The sequence below is a fragment of the Oryctolagus cuniculus genome, chromosome 21 (genome assembly GCF_051225735.1).
Source record: "Oryctolagus cuniculus isolate XC-2025 breed Fujian yellow rabbit chromosome 21, ASM5122573v1, whole genome shotgun sequence".
Classification (NCBI taxonomy): domain Eukaryota; kingdom Metazoa; phylum Chordata; class Mammalia; order Lagomorpha; family Leporidae; genus Oryctolagus; species Oryctolagus cuniculus.
Genome location: NC_142887.1, coordinates 5,782,611 through 5,804,648, shown reverse-complemented (window position 1 = coordinate 5,804,648; position 22,038 = coordinate 5,782,611). Strand labels below are relative to the sequence as shown.

Here is a 22,038-nt window from a genome sequence, read left to right as displayed (position 1 = left end):
TGTTCTAAGTCTGTCTGGAGCTGTTTGCGGGGGTCTCGGGAGGTGTGGACCAGGCCCTGTGTTCTAAGTCTGTCTGGAGCTGTTTGCGGGGGTCTCGGGAGGTGTGGACCAGGCCCTGTGTTCTAAGGCTCAGTCTGGAGCCTGCACAAGGGGCTGTGGTCAGAAGCCCACCTGGGCCACATGGGGGTGAGGCAGCCGCAGGCGGTGCCTGCAGCCGCCGGGCGGCCCAGCGGGCTCAGCTCTGCGCAGTTTGGTGGGCTGAGGTGGTGTGGGAGTGTGGCCAGGGGTTGCCCAAGCTTCTGCTGGTTTCAGAAGAAATCCATCAATTTTCCCCTCATTTCCCGAGTTGAGACTTGGAACCTGCCTTCTGCCAAGCCACACACGACTTCAAGGAGGTTTTGATGTGGGCTGGGGCTGTGTTTATCGCACTCCGGGCTCTGGTCGTGTGCCAAGCCCAGCATTCCTTGTGCATTCCTGCGTAAGGTGCAAAGTGACAAACGTTATTCAAAAGGGGAGGAAGGGAACACACGCACGTGTGTGAGCCAGGGTCGCCGCACACAGGACTCCTGTCGGGAGTGGGCCCTGGGCCAGATTGCCTGAGTGGAGGAGGGATGGGGGAGGTGGGTGGGGGCTGGGGGTGTGTGGGGAGAGAGCTCCACTGAGGCACTGGCCCTTTCCGAGGTAGGGCGGTGCCCACAGGTGCGAGGCACGCGTCCCACTGGAGCGCAGAGCCCGTGTTCTCCTGGAGTTCCCCTTGGGCACTGCAGGCAGCAGGTGCGGCCCAGGAAGGGGGCGCTGTGGCTGGCAGGCAGGGGCGGGCAGTGGCTCCAGCTCAGCAGCCGTAACCTCACCCCTGCCTCCCCCATGTCCTCCGACCAGGGCTCCCAGCAGCTTCTGCTTTGTGCAGAGGTGACAGCCGTCCCACACAAGTGGCTTCACACAGCGCGGCTTCTCGCCCCAAGCAAAGCACCCTGGCAGCCTCGAAGCGTTCCCCAGGCAGCCGCCGAGGGCACGGTGCCCCCAGGCTCTGCGGGGGGCTCCCGGCACCAGGCGTCCGGTGGCTCCGCTGGCCCTGACTGTAGGATCATCGTGCGGAGCGTGTGGGATGCCGACCAGGAGGGCTTTGGGAGAAGCGGCCGGATGCTCCCAAGCTCGTGCTGGGCGGCGTCGGGCGGCGTCGGGGCGGCCGGAGGTCCTCGGATGTGTGCTAAGCCACGTTTTTTTGTTCGCCTAGACCTTCCTGAAAGCCGTGGACCAGGTTCTTGGACTGCCCAGCTGGACCGCGGTGTCAGAGGTAACGGAAGAGGAGGCGATGTCTGCACCAGGCACCGCTGCTCACCCTCCTCGGGGTCACAGCCGCAGAGGGGGTGGCCCGGACGGCAGGGCGCGGCGTGGCTGGACCCCGGGTCCTGGCCCTGGGCTCGGCCGCAGGCGGGCGCGGTGCGCGGGTGTCCTGTGCTCCGAGGAAGCCCAGCTGGCGTTTTCCCGGGGGAAGCACTATCTTCTTGTCGTCTTACATAACATGGTTCTTTCTTGTTTCACCATCACGTTGTTCCCGGGTGGTATTTGATGTTTAAAGATCGCGGGCTCAGGTGCAGGAAAGGAACACCCGCGAATGCACTCTTCGTGATTAAACTTCGTCTCTCATTCTCTGTGCCAGGAATAATTAGAAGAGAGGATGGAAGAATTCTTATTCTGTTTCTAAAATCCAACTTCCTGATGTTCTTACTTATTTAAAAAAACAAGGCAATACGTGTAGAGAAGCTAGAAATGCAGGCAGTAAAGTAAGAATCTCCTGGAAGGTAACGGCTGCCCGTAGCCCTTGCGAGCCGAGGATTTCCATGTGCGTTCTACAGTCACGGCACGAACCTTCTCCCAGGGCCCTCCTGACGCCCCACGTCCGTCAGGCAGGCAGGACAGGCCCCCGCGTCTTCTGGCCTGGGGCAGTAGGAACTTACCAGTCACACTGCCGGCCGAGCTGGGAGAGCCTGGCTTCGGACGTCCACCCACGCTGCCTTCTCCACAGGCCCCTCGGAGGGGGCAGCCGGGGACACTCAGCCCCCCCAGGGTAGCGGAGAAGGGCTTGTTCCGCGGAACCCTGACTGTTTAAACTCCTGGGAGCTTTGCCAGCGGAGGGGAAGTGACGCCGCCGTCTCTCATTAGCCGGGGAGTGCGCAGGGGTGTCCTGTGGCGAGCTGCTCCAGTGAACAGCTCCGGGTGGATGAGAGCGTGGGCAGCAGTGGCTAAGGGGGGAGGAAAGGCCAGGAGTGAGACTAACCCTCACCTGGGTCTCCAGGGGCTCGGTGCGTGAGGCTGCAGCCAGGGAAATAGGGCGGCTGGCGGAGGGGCCAGGCAGATGCATTTTCTGCATCCTTTTAAACTGAGTTTTTTATGCCAAATATGCTGCAGAGTGTGAACAATCATGAAGGTGTTTGGGCCCGGGCAGACGGTGCGCACAGGCAGGGGAGCGCGCGGCTCCCGGCTCTGCTCTGCACCCAGGGACTTCCTAAAGCTGGCCTCTCCTTCTCCTTCCAGCTCGTCAGCTCTCCTCAGCCTCGGAGCGCGTGTTTGGGAGAGCGTGCCGGGGTCAGCAGCAGGAGATGCTTCCAGGAAGGCGGGAAGAAGAGGGGCGGGGAAGGCCGAGCCCAGTGCCTGGACCTGGGGCGGCACGAGTGTCGGGGGAGGGCAGTCAGCCCGAGCAGGGGGGTGTGCCTGGCTCTGAGCCACTAGCAGGGGCACCTGCCTTCCTGGGAGCAGTGTCCCTGGGGGGCCCTCGACCTCGGGGGCTCGAGAAGGGGTTAAGCAGACCCATGGAAGAGGGAGAACTTGAGGAGGCCAGGGACAGTCTGGGTGCTGGAGTCTCTCTCAGAGCCTGGGACAGAACAGCTGGTGTTGCCATGCCATGTGGACACCTGGGGCAGCAGGCACAGGGGCAGGGCTGAGACCTGCAGGAAGTCCCTGGGCAGGACAGAGGGAGCTAGGTCCAGGTGTCGCGGTCCCTTGGTGCTAAGGAGACAAGGGCCAGTGACGGGTCAACCTTCGGGCACGCTGCTGGGGCCGGCCAGGCTGGCTGTCATGGCGCTGGTGTCTGTGTCGTTGGCAGAGCAACACCGTGGTGCTGGGCTTGATGAATACCATCGACACTGTCCTGGACCACATCTCCTCCAACCTGCCGGTCAGCGAGTCCCAGGTCACCATCGCCGGCTCGTCCCCGGTGGCAGGTAGCTGTCTGTCCTGAGCAGGGGTCAATGAGATGTGTGGGGGTGCTTGTGGTGGCCGAGAGCAGCCCTGTTTTGAAGGACAATGTGTGGTTGGAGCTGGGACAGGTGTGTTTGGTCACAGGAGCACAGAAGACCACATTGGCCGTTCATGATGGCACGGGAGCCACGTGCTTTCTGCGTGCCAGTTGTCCTGGTCCAAGCAGGAGCTGGACGGAGCTGCCCCTCCAGTGTGGGGGCAGAATCAGACCTCCCAGCCAGCTGGAGGTGGCCTTTCTGGGGCAGCTGTCACACAGTCCAAAGGTGGAGGTCTCCCAGTCCGAGGGTGGAGGGTAGGGCCTCACGGTTCACAGGTACAGGTCTGTTGCTCTGTGATGGACGCATGCCCACAGAGCCTGGTCGTGTCGCTGGTGTTGACCATGAGAGCCAGGTCGTGGGCGGTCGCTTGGCGGGGGAAGGGGTACATAGGTGAGTTTAGGGGCAGTTTCTTGGCCATGACTTCTGCCCCCAGCCGTGGTGCATTTGCTAACTTCTACCAGACAGGTCTCCTGTTTGCCTTCTCCTGTGTCTGTGTGGTTCCCCCGAGCTTGGAGGGGGCAACTGCACTCAGCACGCGGGGTCGTCCTCCCAGCCACACACAGTCCACTGAGTGTGCAGGGCTGTGGTGGGGCCGGGGTCATCTCAGGGAAAGAGTGCGTCCCCAGGGGCCGGGAGCCCCGCCGCCAGCAGCTGTCACGCCCGGCGGAGCCCTTTCTTCCTGAAGGCGATGGTGCCCTAGGGGAGCTTGCTCCGTTGCACCGAGAAGCAGCAGCTGGGGCTTCACAGCCCACTTCCTGCGGCCGGAGGGCTGGCTGACTGCACCGCGGTCCTCGGTTTGTCCACCCTGCAGACTTCTCCGTGGCTAAAGTCCTGCCCAGGACCATGAACATCTCCCACTACCGCTTCCCCGCGCAAGGACTGAGCTACATCGAAATCCCCCACGAGGCCCTGCACAGCCAAGGTGAGTGTGGCTGTGCGGCCCCTGCACCTGCCTCCCCCCGGAAGGCCCAGACCAGGACTTCCGGAAGTGTCTGAGAGTGCTCAGTGGGATACCCACGTGCCGCTGACCAGCGGACGCCTCCTGACCGGGCCCTGGTCACTGACTGTGCAGTGGTTCTCAGAGTGCGTCCTTGTGGAAACCCCCGGATGGCCCTTCCTCCTTCGGGGCCACTGCAGACCAGCTGACGTGGAATGAATGCCCGGGAACCTGCATGTTAGTGTGCGCCCCTGCTGAGCGTGGCCCACCCTGAGGGCCCGCACGTGTCCTCCCAGATCTGCAGCACCCCTGGCCAGCCAGATGTGACTGATGGGCTGTTCAGGGTGGCAGCTGGTGAGGTAGTGGGGGGAGGGGTGTATGCTTTGCAGGGCTCCAGGGGCACTGTCAGGCCCCAGCGGCCCTGGCTCTTTTTGCTGTGGTGACCATGGTCCTCTCTGGCTCTGCAGGTGTTCCCCCCACCCCACCCCCCACCCCAGGAGGTGTGGATCTCACCAGATTCCCTGGCCAGAGGCCACACTAACACCCAGGGCTCTGACCTCGGCGTGGGGACCAGGCCAGCCTGTGTCCAACGTTGCTGTCTCCCAGCAAAAAGCCACCTGTGCTCCTCCACCTTTCCATCTGCCCATGGGAAGGGTACCTGGGCTGCTCACCTGGCCTCGGCTGCTCCCAGGGGTAGGCACCGCCCAGCAGCCTCACAAGTGACCCTCACTGCCCAGCTGTGGGAGCAGAGAGAGGGTCTCAGGCTTTCAAAATGGCTGAGTCACGGCCTCGTGTTCTCGACTCATAGAAACTGCTCCTGCTTGGGCTGGCACCGTGGCTCACTTGGTTAATCCTCCGCCTGCAGTGCCGGCATTCCATATGGCGCCGGGTTCTAGTCCCAGTTGCTCCTCTTCCAGGCCAGCTCTCTGCTGTGGCCCGGGAGGGCAGTGGAGGATGGCCCAGGTGCTTGGGCCCTGCACCCCATGGGAGACCAGGAGAAGCACCTGGCTCCTGGCTTCAGATCGGTGCAGCGCCAGCCGTAGCAGCCATTTGGGGAGTGAACCAACAGAAGGAAGACCTTTCTCTCTCTCTCTCTCTCTCACTGTCTAACTCTGCCTGTCAAAAAAAAAAAAAAAAAAAAAAAAGAAAGAAAGAAAGAAAGTGCCCCTGCTCAGCAGCCAGGAGCTCCCACGCCGTGACCAGAACTCTGGTTCTGCCGCTTCCTGCTGTGTGGCCTTGGCCAAGTCATGGAACCCGCCTGTGCCTCGGATTCCTGCCTAAAAGCCGGGGCATACTTTGTGCCTGGCCACGGTGTTCCCGCAAGGATGAACTGAGCAGAGCACGGTGACAGAGCCCGGCACACAGTGGCAGCCGAGTTGGTAAAAATGTGGGGAGACCTTAGCATACTTAGAGAGGAACCCCCAGAGGACGCGGGAAGCCAGCAAGCGTCTTGCTCCTCCCAGCGCCCCGTTACGCTCACGTGTGTGCAACTCCCATCTCAGATGTGAGTGTGCCTGTGGCCGTCGGTGCTCGGTCTCCAGATGGAGAGTAGGACGTGCCGCCCTGGACAGCTCAGGCGGGGCCACTGTGCCCTGGCAGGCCCTGGAGGCTCGGGGCAGCCGCACCTGCAGGTCTGGGTGGGCCCTGCAAGCCCAGAGCCAGTGCCCCTGCCCGGGCACCTTGCGTTTTCCTCGCATGGGAGCTCCCTGGTTCCTGGGTGTGAGGGCTGTGCCACGCGTGGCTGGGCGAGGGGTGCTGTGCTTCTCCTGCCCGCCTGCCTCTGGCGACACTGACAGCTGCCCCTGCCCGTCTGCTCTGCCCCCAGCCTGGACCACCATCGTGGGCCTGCTGTACCACACCATGCACCACTACCTGAACGACATCCCTCCGGCCAGCACCAGGTGAGTCTCGGTGGGGGTGCACGTGTGTGCTGGGCGACACCCCCACACCATCATACACACGCCCCAACTTTGTCCGAGCCTCGGCGCCAATGCCCTCAGAGCGAGGTTGAGTCACAGCCCCCGAGGAAGACATGGGGGCTCCCGCAACGGGGCTTGGCAGGCAGACAGTGCAGTGTCAGGAGCACAGGCCGGGAGCCCCCATGGACCCTGCCTGCGTCTCTATGACGGGCCTCAGTTTCCACTTCTGAAGAGCGGGAGGTCAGCAGATCTGGCCACGTTAACTTGGACGTGGATCCTGCGGGAGAAGCCAGCTCACATCAGCGTAGGCAGAAGGCCCGGGTGCCGGGGGCCTGTGGGACCAGGACGGGCGGGAGCAGGTCGGCTTCAGCCACGGCTGGACTCAGGAGCCAGACAATGCCATCTGGCCCCGTGAGGCTCACCTCTGGGCAGGACCTGTGGGGCGGAGCTGTCCCCTACAGCTTCAAGTTCCCATAGCCTTGGATCCTGAGCTCCCAGGAGGAGGGAACCCAGGGAGGACAACGGCCCCTCCCCTGCAGGGCTGAGCCCAGGAGAGCAGAGGCCTGCGGCAGGGCACGCCGTGTCCTGCGGCTCCTGCTGATGGGAAGGCACCCCGGGCCGGCCTCGCGGCCAGGCGTCCGCTCTCCTCGGCAGTGGACGTCCGGCAGAGGCTGGGCCGCCTGCAGAAAACGCGAAGCCCCTGCACTAGGACCGCACACCCAAGCCCTGCCCATCTGTGCAGGGCAGTCCGCGTCTTGCCATGGGTCTCCTGGGCCTGGTTCCAGGGAAAGCCCGGGTTCGGCGGGGTCCCTCGTAAGGACCGACCTCGGACAGGGAGGGTGTGCTACTCTTGGTCTGTGACTTCCAACACTCTTCAGGAAGTGGTTGGAGGAAAATGCAGTCTGTTCTCAAAAAGACATCATCTCGAGTGTTTTGGGCTCACGAGTGAAGAATCCTGTTTCTGAAGCCGTGGGCGTGACCTTTAGCTTTCTGGGGAGATGAGCCTGAGGCCCAGTGTGGGTGTCTGCAGCACCCTCCCACTCCGCTCCCCTCCCCCGCAAGAGGAGAGGCAGGGGAGTCATCAGACGCCAGGGTGTGCAGGCACAGCACGGGCCCTCGGAGCTCTGCTGTCCACGGGCAGGTCGTCAACCCGGTTGGCTTTGCGAAGCTCTGCTTGTGCCGTGTGTGAGCAGTAGTGTGACTGTTCCGATAAAGCTTTATTGACAAAGCCAGGCAGCCTGCCGTGCCAGTGTGAGCTTGACTGGGGGGAGGGGAGGCTGGCGCGCCCAGCTTTGGGGAATCCCAGGCCTCGCTCGAAGCTCGCCACGTGGTGCAGTTTTTGCTGTCCACAGGGGCTCAGCCTCTGCACAGAGGGCCCCTGGCTCGGGACCCAGGCTGCTGTGGTCCACTGTCCCTGCAAATCGAGGCCCAGAGACCCAGACCGCACAATGACTGAGTCCAGTCTCGGCGCTCGTTAGCGTCAGCTCTCCTGCACAGTGCGGATCCTGCCGCCGGCAGCTCAGCGTGCCGAAGCCAGGAGAGAGCAGCTGTGCGGCGCTGAGAGCGCGCTCTTCACTCTGCCCCCGTTCAGCGAGGCTGGCTCTGGCGTGGGTGACGCGCTCAAGCCAGCAGCTAACGCAGAGACAGCTTGTGGTCACGGCTGGTCTCGGGACAGTCACCCAGATTGCTGAGCGGGCAGAGCCCCTGGGCTGTGAGGACTGTCCCTGGCGGGGGTGCTGTGGTGACGCCCGGGGCTGGGCGCAGCCCTGGCTCTGCCTCTCCTTGGGCACAGACTTGGGCTCTGCACCTGCGCTGTCCTCTCTGAATTGGGAGTTGCAATAGCACCGGGGCCACCGAGAGGTCGGTTGATTGTTGAAATAACGCGTGGCGCTCCAACACCAAGCGCAGGAGCTTGCTTTGGGATTTCCTAAGACAAATGGGTGTGTGTGCCGTTTTGCATCTAAGAAAGCGCTCACATTCCAAGCATGGCTTGGGGTAGGTTTGCTGCATTTCAGGGCTCTGCTGGCCTGCAGGGGGCTTCAGTCAGCTTTGGTCTTCCGCACTGTGATCTCCATCCACGTGGGATTGCCACAGGGAGGGAAAGAGGCCTGGCCTGGCTTCACGGGCGACGCTGACGATGGCACACACAGACACAGCGACACCTGGGAGTCACTGGGGCCAGCTCTGTGTCTGTGGACCTGATCAGGTTCCCAGCCAATGATGTCACACACAGACACAGCGACACCTGGGAGTCACTGGGGCCAGCTCTGTGTGTCTGGACCTGGTCAGGTTCCCAGCCGGTGATGTCACACACAGACACAGCGACACCTGGGACCTGGTGTCACTGGGGCCAGCTCTGTGTGTCTGGACCCAATCAGGTTCCCACTGCCGTGAGCCCGTGTGGTTTAAGCTGGGGGTTGCTACGTCCAGTGACTGCAGAGAGGGCCATGGCTCGTAGCGCACCTGATCTCTCAGGGCTGCATCTCACGGGGGCAGGGAGCTGATCAGAAAAACGCAGTGGAAACGGCTCTTCCAGGGCTACAATGGAAACGAAAGTGGTCAAACAGCGTGGGCTGGAGTGATGGTCTCTGTTCAGTTTCCTTTTTAATTTTTTTAAAAATTGATTTTTTAAAAAATTTTTGACAGGCAGAGTGGACAGTGAGAGAGAGAGACAGAGAGAAAGGTCTTCCTTTGCCATTGGTTCACCCTCCAATGGCCGCCACAGCCGGCGCGCTGCGGCCGGCGCACTGCGCTGATCTGATGGCAGGAGCCAGGTGCTTCTCCTGGTCTCCCATGGGATGCAGGGCCCAAGCACTTGGGTCATCCTCCACTGCACTCCCTGGCCACAGCAGAGAGCTGGCCTGGAAGAGGGGCAACTGGGACAGAACCCGGCCCCCCGACCGGGACTAGAACCTGGTGTGCCGGCGCTGCAAGGCGGAGGATTAACCTAGTGAGCTGTGGCGCCGGCCAAAAATTGATTTATTATTTATTTCAAAGAGTGACATAGAGGGAGAGACAGAAAGAGAGATCTTCCATCCCCTGGTTTACTCCCCAGGACTGGGCCAGGCTGAAGCCAGGAGCCTGGAACTCCATCCGGGTCTCCCCTGTGGGTGGCAGGGACCCAAGCTCCTGAGCGTCGGCAGGAATCTGACTTGGAAGCCTGGAGTCAGCTGGGACTCCACAAGGTACTGCAGTGCGGGTGCGGGCACCGAGCGTGTCCTAACCAGCTGCACCATGCTGCCCACCTTCGAGTTTCCGGTTTTGAAATCCGTGTTTTACTCCTCGTGTGCCATCTGGATTTGCAGCTGGGCAGCGGCAGCCTCCCTGGAGGCACAGTCCGTAGAGCTGTCAGCTGTCAGCGTCCTCGCCCGGCGTCCTTGTCCATCCCCTGGTCCTGGCACGGAGACGCCCGCGCCCTGCTCCAGGCTCGGCCTCCGGGGGTCCGGCAGGAAGTGTCCTCTTCAGGGAGAGACGCCTTCATCGGCTGGGTGCCGCCACCCCCAGACACGCACGCGCTTGGGAGGCCTGCCTCTTCTCGGGGACACAGGCAGAGTCTGCAGAGGTTGGGGCAGGGCACGTGCTGGGGGCCGACAGAACAGGGTTGGGAAAAGCCGATTGGGCGAGGGAAAGCAGTGCTCCCAAGGCCCTGCCAAGTGTTCCGAGATGGCTCTGTGGGCACAAGCATCCGAGATGGCTCTGTGGGCACAAGCGTTCCGAGATGGCTCTGTGGGCACAAGCGTTCCGAGATGGCTCTGTGGGCACAAGCATCCAAGATGGCTCCGTGGGCACAAGCGTTCCGAGATGGCTCTGTGGGCACAAGCACATGGGACTGTGCACGCTCAGCCAGCGTGTAGTTCACAAACACCGGGCGGTGCACGGGGTGCGGACGAGCAAGACGCAGCAGACGGCCGGGTGACTGCGGGTGCGCCGCACAGCTGCCTCCAAGTCCCGTCGCTCGCCAACAGCTGGGTGCTGGGTGGGGCTGTAGCCAGCAGCCCAGGGCACAGCCCTAGAAGCTGCGGGTATTCTCCAGACCCTGAGCATGAGCCCTGCCTTCAGTCTGGCACCCAGGTGCTGGGATAATCCTGTCCCGTCCCGACCCTGGCGCCGGCCCTGGCCCTGAACAGCGTTTCACTAACTCCCTAGACACAGTCGGTTCGGCTTCCTCAGCTGGGTGGTGACAGGACACCGAGCTTAAAAATGGCTTTCAGCAAACGGATTCACTGGGTCCTGTAACCTGGACGCCCATGGGCACCGGCTCCAGGGGCAGCTCAATCCAGCCCCCGGCTGACGTCCCACGGGCCCATCTCTCGGCTCTTCCTCAGGGTGGGCTCGCCTCGCCATCATAAGTCTCTCCTGGGAACTCATCTCTCGGGGCTGCTGTCTGGCAGACACGTCTCTGACCCTGCGTTCTCTGCCGGAAGCATGTGGCTCTCTGGATGTCACCGGCTGGTGTGCCCACCCGGAGCAGCCACCATGAGCGAGGAGTGCACGCGCTCAGAGCTGGACACCAGGGCTTGCTCCCGAGCCAGCCGCGGGGCCGACAGTGCAAGGCTGCAGCTGGGCGCCTGTGTGTGTGTTGGGGGGCAGGGAGCGGGCCCTGCAGAGGTCCTGCAAGCAGTGTTTATCACGCTGCGTTATCAGCAGGGTCGTTGAAGTCCCGGCAGGGTGGGTGGCCTGCCAGGGTCACGTGGCTGTCCGTGGGGTCGAGCCCCATTCGCTTCAGCTCTCTCGGGCCTCCTTGGTCACAGGGAGGCCACTTGCATGCCCTGGTGCCAGCAGCAGGCCCTAGCGAGTGCAGACACGGAGGGTGGAATTCACATCACAGCACTGGAGTGCCGAGCAGGCGAGGCCGACGCCAGGCCCCGGCACCGAGCCTTGGAGAGCAGCAGGTGCCCACGGACGGAAAGTTACACCCAGAGATCTGGGTCCGGGCAGCCTTGGGCTGAACGGGCCACACAGAGCCCACACAGAGGCCACGCAGAACACGCACAGCCCACACAGAGGCCACGCAGAACACGCACAGCCCACACAGAGGCCACACAGAACACGCACAGCCCACACAGAGGCCACGCAGAACATTCAGCCCACACAGAGGCCACACAGAACACTCAGCCCACACAGAGGCCACGCAGAACACGCACAGCCCACACAGAGGCCACGCAGAACATGCACAGCCCACACAGAACACGCAGAACACGCACAGCCCACACAGAACACGCACAGCCCACACAGAGGCCACGCAGAACACTCAGCCCACACAGAGGCCACGTAGAACATGCACAGCCCACACAGAGGCCACACAGAACACTCAGCCCACACAGAGGCCACGCAGAACACGCACAGCCCACACAGAGACCACACAGAGCCCTGCCTGCCCCTCCCCCCTCATTCCCGGGTTCAGTGATTTTCCGTTGATTCCCCAGGATCTCCGAGGCCGTGGTGTACAGAGACTGCTTGCTGTCTGCCACCAGCTACCTCATCTCCCTGGAGGTCTCCCCACCGCCAACTCTCGCCCAAAACCTGTCCGGCTCTCCCCTCATCGCCATCCACCTCAGGCACAGACTGGTGAGTCACGGAGGGACGCCCGGCCGTCTGTGGGGCTGGGAGGAGTCACAGGCGGCTTTGGGGGCTGGCTGAAGCTGGTTCCTCCCCCTCCTCCGAGTTCCTGTCCGATTAACTTCGTGGGTGGTCTGCAGTGGGACCATGGAGGGGAGGGGGGTGGCAGGTGGCGACCTGGGTGCCGAGGCCCCCGAGGCCGGAGGTGGCTCTTGCGCAGCAGCGGTCATGGGTGTTTGGTTGATAGCAGGAGCCCCGCAGGCGCCGCGGGGTAAACTGGGCCATTCTCAGTGGCCGCACGTCACAGCCCTCGGCAAGATGAAGAGCTCTGTTGTGTCCGAGAGACACGTGCTCGGGGCCCGAGAGAAGCCGTCGGCACACTTCAGCTTTTGCGTGATGAGCTGTGCGTGCGGCTCTGCGGTTAGTCTGTCTCTGTTGTGGATGAGAATGGCAGAGACACCGGCACAGGCACAGGCACAGGCGTGCCGCCCTCCTGGAGTCGCACAGAGCCCCTCCCAAGCAGGTGCTCTCCTGGGCGCTGGTGCTGGTGCAGCCCTCGTCTGCTGCCATCCACGCCGAGGGAGTGCAGGTCTGCAGGCGGCAGAAGCCTTGGTTGGAGGACGTATTTGCCCCCGTGGAGGAGGAGCCGGTGCGCCACAGCAGGTGTTCTGGACGTGGGGCTCGGGGGACGTGGGCAGCGAGTCAGGACCAGACCCTGAATGAGGCAGCAGAGCAGGGCAGGGCAGCTTCGGGGTGGACAGCCAGCGCCTGGTGGTGGCCAAACGCCGAGTGGGGTCGCAGGTGCACATCCACGCATGTACATGCCCTCAACACACACACACGCCCAGGATACACATGCGATACTCAACTTGTACACGTGTGTGCACGCATGCATGCAAGTGCCAGACCCAACACACACAGCATACATGTACACACACAACCCAGTGTCCACACACACCCAGTACACATATACACGCACCCATGAATACACACGTGTGTGCACAAACCCAGCCCCTGCACACCATGAACACACGCAGCACACACACCCCTTCCTTGTTGGGCTAGGCTGGTGTGAGCCTTGGGATTTGGAAAGTGGGGGCTGGTTTGTCTGGGGATGTGGCATGTGCCTCTCTTAGCCCAGGTCCTCACATGCTCGCATCTTGTACGTCGGGCCCCTTCGCCCTCACTGTATGTCCTGGAAGTCGCCCAGACCGTTCACCGAGCAGTCCTCGCCCGTCACGCACCATGGGGGGTCTTTCGTCCCCTCTGCCACTTAGGGGCCCCTACGTCCCTTCCAGCTCTTGGCAGTGAGCTGGTAGTTCTGTGAACGGCCGAGGGTGTCTGTTTCCTGCTTGGAAGTGCAGCCCATCTCCCAGATACTGTGGGGGGTTGGCGTCTGCCTGGAGTGGGCCCCCTCCCCCAGCAGTGAGTGACAGTGGACAGAGAGTAGGGGAAGACAGCTGTGGTCCCTTCCAGGGCATGTCCAGCCAGATGCCCTCCTCTGCCCTCTCACGATCCTGGTACCTGTGTGTTTGACTCATTCCTGGAGGTACAAGGTCACGGACTGACATGGAGTCCATGGGAAAGATGAACCAACTCCCCCAGTTAGCACCGGCGCCATCTGCGTAGGGGTTTGGGGAGTGGCCAGCCTGGATTAGCTGCCCCGGATGACAGGACGGACATTCCTGCCCCACCACAGTTCGGCCTGAGGAGGCGTTGGTGCAGGAAGCAGGTGCAGGTGGCTCAGGGACAAGCGGGCAGCCCCCGGCGGGGGGACCAATGGACTGTTGACCCCTTAGTATGCTGGGTCCTGGCCGATGGGGGTCACTGGTGGCTTCTGGTGGGACTTGAAGCCAGCGGGGCTGCGGGGACTGCCGAAGCCACTGTGCATCTTGGGAGCCTGTCTTGTGCCCCCTTAAGGTCACCATGTGGCCTTCCAGTTGCAGGAGGCTAAGGCGAGCGTCCCCAAAGGCAATCTGGTGAAGAAGGCCCTGGCTGGATTCGCCGGGACCTTTCTCTCGCTGGCTGTGGGCGGCTTGCCGGAGGACAGAGTGGGCGCCCGCTTAGCTGCAGGGGGTTCCTGGCCGTGCCAGCCATGGCACTGTTGATGGGGGCTTGGGAGCAAACGGTGTATTTCTATTTTTATTTTTTGTCTTCCGTGAAGTAAGGAGGGTGCCGGTTTGCAAACCAGAGAAAAAGAGAGGGTGAAAATGCAGTTCCTGTTTCCGTGGCCAGCTGCTGCAGTTATTTTTAAAAAAGAAAGTGTTTGAGTCCGGAGTCCTGTCTGGAAGGGAGGCGTTCTGCGCTGCGGGCGGGGCTGGTAATCAGAGCCGGTCTCCGCCAAGCGCTCTCTGGGGTTCTGGGCTTCCTTTTGAAGGGCGCGTTTGGAGTTCTGGGGCCGTTTTAGAAGCAGGCTCTGCCGGCCTGGGGCGAGTCGCCTGCTGGGAGCATTTTCCATGGAAGTCCCCGAGGGGCCCGGAGGGCGGGGAGCCCACGGCGGCCCCCTCGACTCCATCAGGGAAGGGGGCACAGAGGCCACCGCCCATCTTCCAACCTGGTGACGGGGCCCAGTCCCGAGATCAGGGCTGAGGCCTGGAGGGGGGTGTGAGTTTGGCAGAGCCTTGAGGGACAGGGGTGCACTCTGCACCCCCACGCCCTGCCGCTTCCCTGGACTGAATGCCTGCAAACCCACTGGATCTGGGCCCCTTTCCAAATACGGTCAACCCCAGCAGTGACTCTGGACCTCAGGCTACAGAGCAGAAGCAGGGCCTGCAGGCCGTGAGCCCAGCCCTCGTGCAGACGGGGTGTGTGTGTGTGTGTGTGTGTGTGTCTCCGATGCAGCTGTCACAGGGCGCGGTTGCTGTGTCCGGCTTTCCCAGGGCCCTGCGAGGTTGCGGTTTTGCTGTGCATTCCCTTCTGAGCCGACAGAATCCACCTCCTCCCAAAGTGCCTGTCGTGGGGCCTCACTGGGTCGTCACCGAGGTCAGCAAGCCTGTGTCCCGTCTCCCAGATAGGCGTCTGGGGAGTGGGTTCCAGACACTTCTGCTTGGGCTCCCGGGTAGGATTGTGTGCACAGAACAGACGGAGACGAGCCTTGGATGGGGTGAATCCGGCTCAGGCCCTCTGCAGTCTGCTGTCTTTCAGGTGCCTCCCTCCCACCGGCCATAGTCCTGGCTTCTCAGGCCCGGGATGGCGGTGGCAAGACCCCGATGCCAGGCCCTGTGCTGGGGTCAGCCTGGCACCGTCAGGTGCTGAGCAGTTCCCCGGCTTCTGCCTGTTCCGGGTCAGACCTCGCCAACGTCTCCCCCCAAGGATGCAACCCTGAGTCGCGAGCTGTCCCGCGGCACCTGGTTGCCCTGTCCTGTGTGTCCTGTGTGTCCTGTGTCCGTGTGAACGTGCCACTGTCTGAGAGCCTGGATTCCCACGCTGGCCCTCTCGGGTCACGTCCCCTTTGCTGTGCCCCTGAGAGTGCAGCATTGAGAAGGGGACCTCAGGGTAGGCGTGCAGGGCCTGACTCTGGGAGGCGGGGCCGAGGCTGGCAACTGTGTTTCTCTGGGGTTTGCTGTGAATGTGAACCAGGAGTTTTACCTGAAACGAGAGCGTTTTCGTCCTGTGGTCACTGTGTGGTGCCCTCGGCAGGTGGAGGTCCCTAGACATGGCTAATTAGCAAACACACGTGGGCACGTGTGTAGGACGTATGTAGACAGAAGCACTCAGATACGCTATTTACCAACCACATGCGTGGGCGCCTTAGCGTACATGTAGACGAGGGTGCCCGGGGGCACTTTTCATTTTTTAAGATTTATTTATTTATTTGAAAGGCAGAGTTAGAGCGCTTTTCCATCCGTCGGTTCATTCAGACCAATGCCTCACTGGGAAACGCGGCACCCTGGCTGAGCCACGCTCTGGGGGAGGTGCCGTTGGCTGACTTCATCGTCGTCTACTCGCACAGACGTGGGTGGTGGGACCTGCACACCTGGGCTGCACGCAGCAGCCTCTGTGCAGACGTGGCTGTGGTTGACAAAACATCACGATGTGGCGTGTGACTGTCACATGCTCCCAGAAGGGAACACACGTGTATGTGCAGTGTGACACAGTGGCCAGACCCCTGGACTCCCCATGACCAAGCGACAGAAAATGCCCGGCACCCCAGAACACCCGTCCCACACACTGCTATGCATAGTTCTGCTGGGACTTTTGGTGAATGTGTGTATGCATTTCTTTTTAAAAAAATTTTAGTTTAGAGGCAGGCACACACACACACACACACAGAGTTCCCCCATACTTATTATTATTTTTTTTTTGACAGGCAGAGTTAGACAGTGAGAGAGAGAGACAGAGAGAAAGGTCTTCCTTCCGTTGGTTCACCCCCCAAATGTCTGCTATGTCCGGCACACTGCGCCAATCCGAAGCCAGGAGCCAGGTGCTTCCTCCTGGTCTCCCATGCGGGTGCAGGGCCCAAGGACCTGGGCCATCCTCCACTGCCTTCCCGGGCCACAGCAGAGAGCTGGCCTGGAAGAGGAGCAACCGGGACAGAATCCAGCACCCTGACCGGGAGTAGAACCCGGGGTGCCAGCGCCGCAGGCGGAGGATTAACTTAGTGAGCTGTGGCGCTGGCTCCCCCATACTTATGATAGCCCAAGCTGAGCCAGGTCAAATTCAAGAGCTGGGAACGCAATCCAGGTCTCCCATATGAGTGGCAGGAGCTCAATTACTTGAACCATCACCTGCAGCCTCCCAGGGTCTGCCATTAGCAGGAACCCGAGCTGGGAATTGAACCCAAGCTCTCCAATGTGCATGCCTTTATGTTTGGTGGACACCTAGGAGTGGACTTGCTGGGTCATGGGGTGTGCATCTGTTCAGCGGTGGTAGACAACGCCATGCTGCCTTTCGGTTCCGTTGTCCGGGCACCAGTGGCTGGGGTCGCCACTCTGTCCATTTTGGCCGTGCAGGGTTTGATTTGTTTTTCCCTCGTGACTTTGATGACCTTGTCATGCTCGCTGGACGTTCTGATGTCCATCTTACAGAATCTGCCCTGTGCGTGTCTTCTGCCCGTTTCCTTGCTGGTTTTATGCTTCCTGTAGACCGAGTGTCTAGGGGTTCTTTGTAGATCTTGGATGCGAGCCGCTTGCATTCATGGCTCGCAGATTTCCTTGCTTGGTTTTGCTGTTTTCCTGCCTATGATGTCCACAGGTGAAGAGGGTTTGGCCTCGCGGTGCAGGTCACCTCCGAAGCCAGTCAGGTAGCCGCCGATGTGCTCGTGTCTGGGCTCTGCCCCGTCCCCAAGGCTGCGTCCCAGCCAGGACCTTGGCGTCAGCACTGCCACCCTGGGATCTGCTGGGGAAGGAGCCCTGCAGGGGGCGTGGCTGACTTTGGTGATTCACACCCTGTGCCTGGTACCCTGGCACAACCTGCCTTCCGAAATGTGGCGACTGTGTCTGCTCCCTCCCGCGGGCTCGCACGCCTCCGCAGACTGATGGGCGGGAAGCCCTCTCCGGGGTCATCTGGCTTTGCGTTCCTTTGACTGTTGGTGAGGCCGACATCTTTCCCGCGTGAAGCGGCTGCCTGCATTGTCTCTCCCTTGTGTTGCGTGTGCCTTTCTTCCCTGCGTTCCCAGGTGGGGTGTCCGCTCTGCTGCTGGCTTTGAGCATCCTCTCCTCATTGCCAGTAGCTGCCGTCTACCACCTTACTTTGGTGATTTTTTCCTCCAGTTAAGTGTAAATGTTTACGTCGTCAGACATAGCGGCTGTTTTCTCTAGCAGCAAGGTGCACCTGCTCTCTGTGGCTGCAAGAACAAACTCCAGACTGAGTGCACACAGGGCCCACCTGTGGGCTCCTCAGCTGTGGAGGGGCATCTGCCAGCCAGCCAGTCTCGGTCCATCGCCCCACCCTCTGACCTCTGCCTTCTCCCTCCCCCGCTGGTTCCACGTCTGCCACACCTTTTTAGAAGGACCCAGTGACTCCCCTGCCTCTCCCCACACCCCAGATAATCCAGGACCACCGCCCCATCTCAAGACCCTAATGCAATCACCCAGGAAAGCTCCTTTGCCACACAGACATTCTCAGGTCCTGTGGCACGGTGCCCCTGCGTGGTCCACCAGTGGGTGGAGATTGTGAATCTGGGGGGTGGAGACTGAACGGTCACTTTTTCCCGCTTCAGTCATGAGGTTTCTTCCTTCGTCCTCCGGCTGACGTGATGGCCGAGGGGTTGGACAAATGCTTGCTCAGTCCTCTCCCCTCCTCTGGGCCCCAGGCCAGGTCGGCGATGTCCACCTTCGTGGACAAGGGAGGTGCTGTGCCTGCTTCAGTTTTCCATGGCCTTTTGCGTGCACAGCTGGGATACACATGACTTAGCTGTGGCCCTGGGGCGGTCACAGGTACAATGGGAAGACAGAGAACACACAGGTAATTTCACACTCAGTGGAAAGCTCATCACTCGAAGGAGCTGTGGTGTGCAGGGTCCGGACGCCTGCTGTGCGAGAACCGGATGCAGCAGGCAGATCATGCCTGGCTCCTCCCACCTGGCGCCCGTGCAGCCGCCGCACTGCCTTCCAGCAGGAGGCCTCCGCTCGGCGCACAGCGAGCAGACCTGCCCAGAGAGGAGCGTCCATCCCGGGGTCACGAGCACCAAGCCTGCCCTCCCCAAGGCCGAGGGAGCCGGGGCCTCTTCCCGCCTGGAGCCTCTGCCCTTTAACTTGTAGCTTCTCCATGGGGCCAGCACTGACCCTGACCCTGACCCTAACCCCCACCCTGGGGCGGGTGCCCCAGTCCCTTCCCTCCCTGCGCGGAGACCCTGCCCCAAAACTCCAGCCTCACGGTGGGGATCACAGGAGGCCCCTGTGTGGCCCAGACGGGTTACCGGGGTCTCGTGCTCAAGGACGAGGGTGGTGGCCAGGAGGGAAGAGGGTCTGCTGGTGGCCCAGCGAGGGGAGCTGGAGGGGGCTTTTTCTGGGGGTGTAGGCGGGGTGGCACCCCCTCCGCACGGGCACTTCCATGCGGATGCAGCTTGGTGCCAGGCCTCCCCCTGGGCACACGGAGCCTTGATTTGCACCTGTTCTGCCCAGGTGCTGTTACACCCCTCGCACACGGCACGCTGCAGACGTTGCCATCTCTCCAAGAAGGTGGCGCTGGGGCAGGCAGCGGCCGAGGCTGGGGGCCGGGCCGAGTGCGCAGCAGTGGGCAGGGGGCCGTGTTGGCTCGGGAGAGGCTGGGCCCTGGGAGCCCTGTTTCTGCCCGGTATCCTGTGGGTGCATCCTCTCAGGCCTGCCTTCAGTCTGCAGGGTCTGGGCCCGGCGCTCCTGGGCACGTTCCGTGGCTTCAGGGTCCCTGAAGACGGTGCGGGCAGGGCAGAATGGGCGGGGACACCTATTTGCACAATAGGAGACGTGGCCGCAGTCACTGTGGCGTGTGTGTCTGCCTATCACCGCCCCTGCCCGTCGCCGCCTCATGTTTGTGTCAGTCCCCGGGGCCTAGGGTTACTCCCCTAAGTTACTTCAGATTTTTGCCATAAGTGGTGCCAGGAATTCAGCCTGGTGGGGGTCTCACAGACAAGTTGGCCCCTGGACAAGCATCCCAGGCCTGGGGGGAGCGTCCACCCCCATCCATCCCTTCCTAGGCACTGCAGTGGGTGACTCACAGTGGCCACTGCGCGATGGCCTGGAGCCCATGGTGACGCCAGGGACACGGAGCCAACACACTCGGGCTCTGAAGCAGCCTCCGTGCTCCCTCCTCAGCCTGAGACACGGAGCTGGTCACAGAGCCCCACCAGCCCACTGTCACTCGGACCAGTCCCCGGTCACTCACGCCCTGTCACTCTGTGTGTGAGAGTGCGGGGTCTGGGGTCCGTGGTGGGCTTCTCGCCCTTGTTCCTGGCTGCTGGGAGTTCCCTGCCTCGCGTTGGTGGGGCTGCTGGGCGGGTCCCTGAGCTGCGTCCAGATGGGACTGATTTTGTTTCTGTGTGGTAGGGGAGGGGTGGGCGGGCAGGAAGGAGTCTGAGGACTGAGGACGCAGAGGTGCCCCAAGCCGGGCTCTGCTCCTCCGGCGGACTTCGTCCTGGGTGTGCGTCCTTGCCAGCTGGTGTGGGAGATGCCCACCGTGCACTGGACAGGTGCTGCCTCTGCTCCGTGTAGTCGCAGCTCTCAGATGCAGCCTGTCCACATGTGGCCTCTGTCCCCCGTGCGGAGGGGCTGCAGTACTGGGTTACTCCCATTTCTTCTGGCTGGAGATAGCCGGGCTGGGCCGGAAGTAGTAGGCGGGGACAGGGTCCAGGGCAGTGGGCTGCCTCAGCACAGGCAGGAAGGGGCCCTGCAGGCTGGGGCATCCAGCCAGGGCGTGCACAGCCCCATCCTTCCCTCTGTGTTCCCATGACTGCCCCACCTGCCGGGGAAGCAGCTGAGATGTGGGGCCGTGGCCGTGGCGAAGTGGGGAAGGCTGGGGACACGTGGCGCCCACCCAGCCTGCAGAGGCCCTGGCATTGGTGTCCCTGCACTTCGCCGAGTTCCTGGCCAGATGGAGCCCCGCCCTCTGCCAGCCCCACCGCGTGGTATGCCTCCCTGAGGCCCAGAAGTTTCTCCTCTTTGCTTCTTTACCCTGGCCTCTGCTGTGTCCCCCAGGAAGGTGACAGCCTCCCAGCACCCCCTCTTCCAGGCTCGCCCCTCCAGCATCCACAGGGATAAATTCCTCCCGAACCACGTCACCCTCCACAGCTCGCTCCGTGTCTCCCGGGAGACCTCCCAGCCTGACCATCACTCCGCCCACTGCCCTCGCTCCAGCTGTGCCTGCTTCCCGCTCCCCAGACACGACGGGGTCTGTGCACGAGCGCTTCCCGCTGCTCCTCCGGCTCCCGTCAGGGCTAACCCTTCCCAGATACTCCCCTGTGCACCGGGCCATCCCCGTGAGCCAGCTGGGCACCCTCCATTTCGTTTCCCTTGCAGAAGTTGGCACGAGCTTGGGATACGTTCGCTGATTCTCTATTGTTGTTTCCTCCAAGAGAAGGGAGCGAGAGAAATGCAGACAGGAGAGGGCAGAGAGACAGATGCACCCAGAAAGAGAAGGAAGCAGAGAGAGAGACAGAGGGCGGCCTCCTTGTGCACGGATGTAGCCACAGCGCCCAGAATGGAACCTGGCGTGTGCAGTCTCCAGAGAAGTGTCTGCTGAATGAATGATTGAATGAATGAATGCAGCACGTCGGAGCTCAGGTCTCCTCAGACACGGCCACTGCCCCCCTGGCCAGGGCTGGCCCTCCCTGGGCTGGGCGAGGTGACCCCACTCAAGGCTGTCCCTCACCAGCCTGCTCACGTCCCCCACGATGCCCCTGAGCCGCTGCCCCGCCCCTTCTCCACGTCTCCTGGAGCACAGGAGGTTCCTTGCCTGGCGGCCATGACGGACGCCTGCCTGCTCCTTCTCCGGTCCCGTCCCCTCCCCATGGCACTCCGGTCCCCTCTCCTCTGCTGCAAACCCTGTGGCTCCCATCACCCTGAGGATGAAGACAGACCCCTCCCTCTGGCCACAGCCTGGCTACCTCACCCTGTGCCACTCTCGGTCCATCCCTGCTCAGGCCACAGGGCCTTTGCATGTGCCCCTGCTCTCCTTCCTGCTCACTCCTGGTGCTGTGGCTTGAACAATGGTCTGGGGGTCTCCCAAAGGCCCACCTGATAGGGGCTTGGTTCCTGCAGACTCAGTGCTTAGTGGATAAATCTTAATTGCTAATGAACTAGGGGTTGAGGCTGCATCGAATTGTGGAGTCAGAAGCTGCAACCCTCGGATTAAGTTGCCAACAGGGGGCCTCGTGGTAGAACCCTGGAGGCTTTCCGAGCAGACGCTTGGATGTGGAGTTCGACCTTGGCCTGTGTGGTCCTCTGCGTGCCTTCTGCTGCTCTGACGGGGGTGGCGCGCGTGGCACACAGTAGGCCCTGTGGGACCCCCCGATGATGAGGAGACTGAGCTTGGAAAAGGGGGTCGCGGGCCAGCCCGGTGAGATGCCAGAGCTCAAATTCGAGCACAGGGGTCATCGCTTCCCCACTCTGGGCGCGGCCGGCTGCCTTTGTCTTCTGCCTCACTCTGTGCACCACCTCAAGGAGCAAGAGCGCTGAGCCAGGATGGCGGCCTGCCCTTGGTTGACGGTGGCCCTGCCCTTGGCTGACGGCGGCCTTGCTCTTGGCTGACGGCACAATGCTAAGGCTGCCCCAGATGTGGCGTGGCGTTGCCTGACTCAGGGTGGGTGGTGGAGAGGCCACGGCAGCCAGCCACTCAACTCTGGTGATGTGGCCGTTGTTAAGCCCTGTTGTGACGGTGTCGCTGGAAGTGGAGAGGAGAAGGGAAATTCGCC

The 22,038-nt window shown here is 62.1% G+C and overlaps 1 protein-coding gene across 2 annotated transcripts in view; it reads left to right on the top strand.

The window, feature by feature from the left end:
* Positions 1-22,038, top strand: part of ADGRD1 (adhesion G protein-coupled receptor D1) — a 118,304-nt gene that overhangs the window by 40,171 nt on the left and 56,095 nt on the right. For both annotated transcript variants that reach the window (XM_070066276.2, XM_070066275.2), the window contains 5 exons: positions 1,235-1,294; positions 3,104-3,221; positions 4,108-4,218; positions 6,059-6,134; positions 11,579-11,720. In XM_070066276.2, the coding sequence (XP_069922377.2) occupies positions 1,235-1,294; positions 3,104-3,221; positions 4,108-4,218; positions 6,059-6,134; positions 11,579-11,720 (507 nt within the window). The remainder of the gene's footprint in view (positions 1-1,234; positions 1,295-3,103; positions 3,222-4,107; positions 4,219-6,058; positions 6,135-11,578; positions 11,721-22,038) is intronic.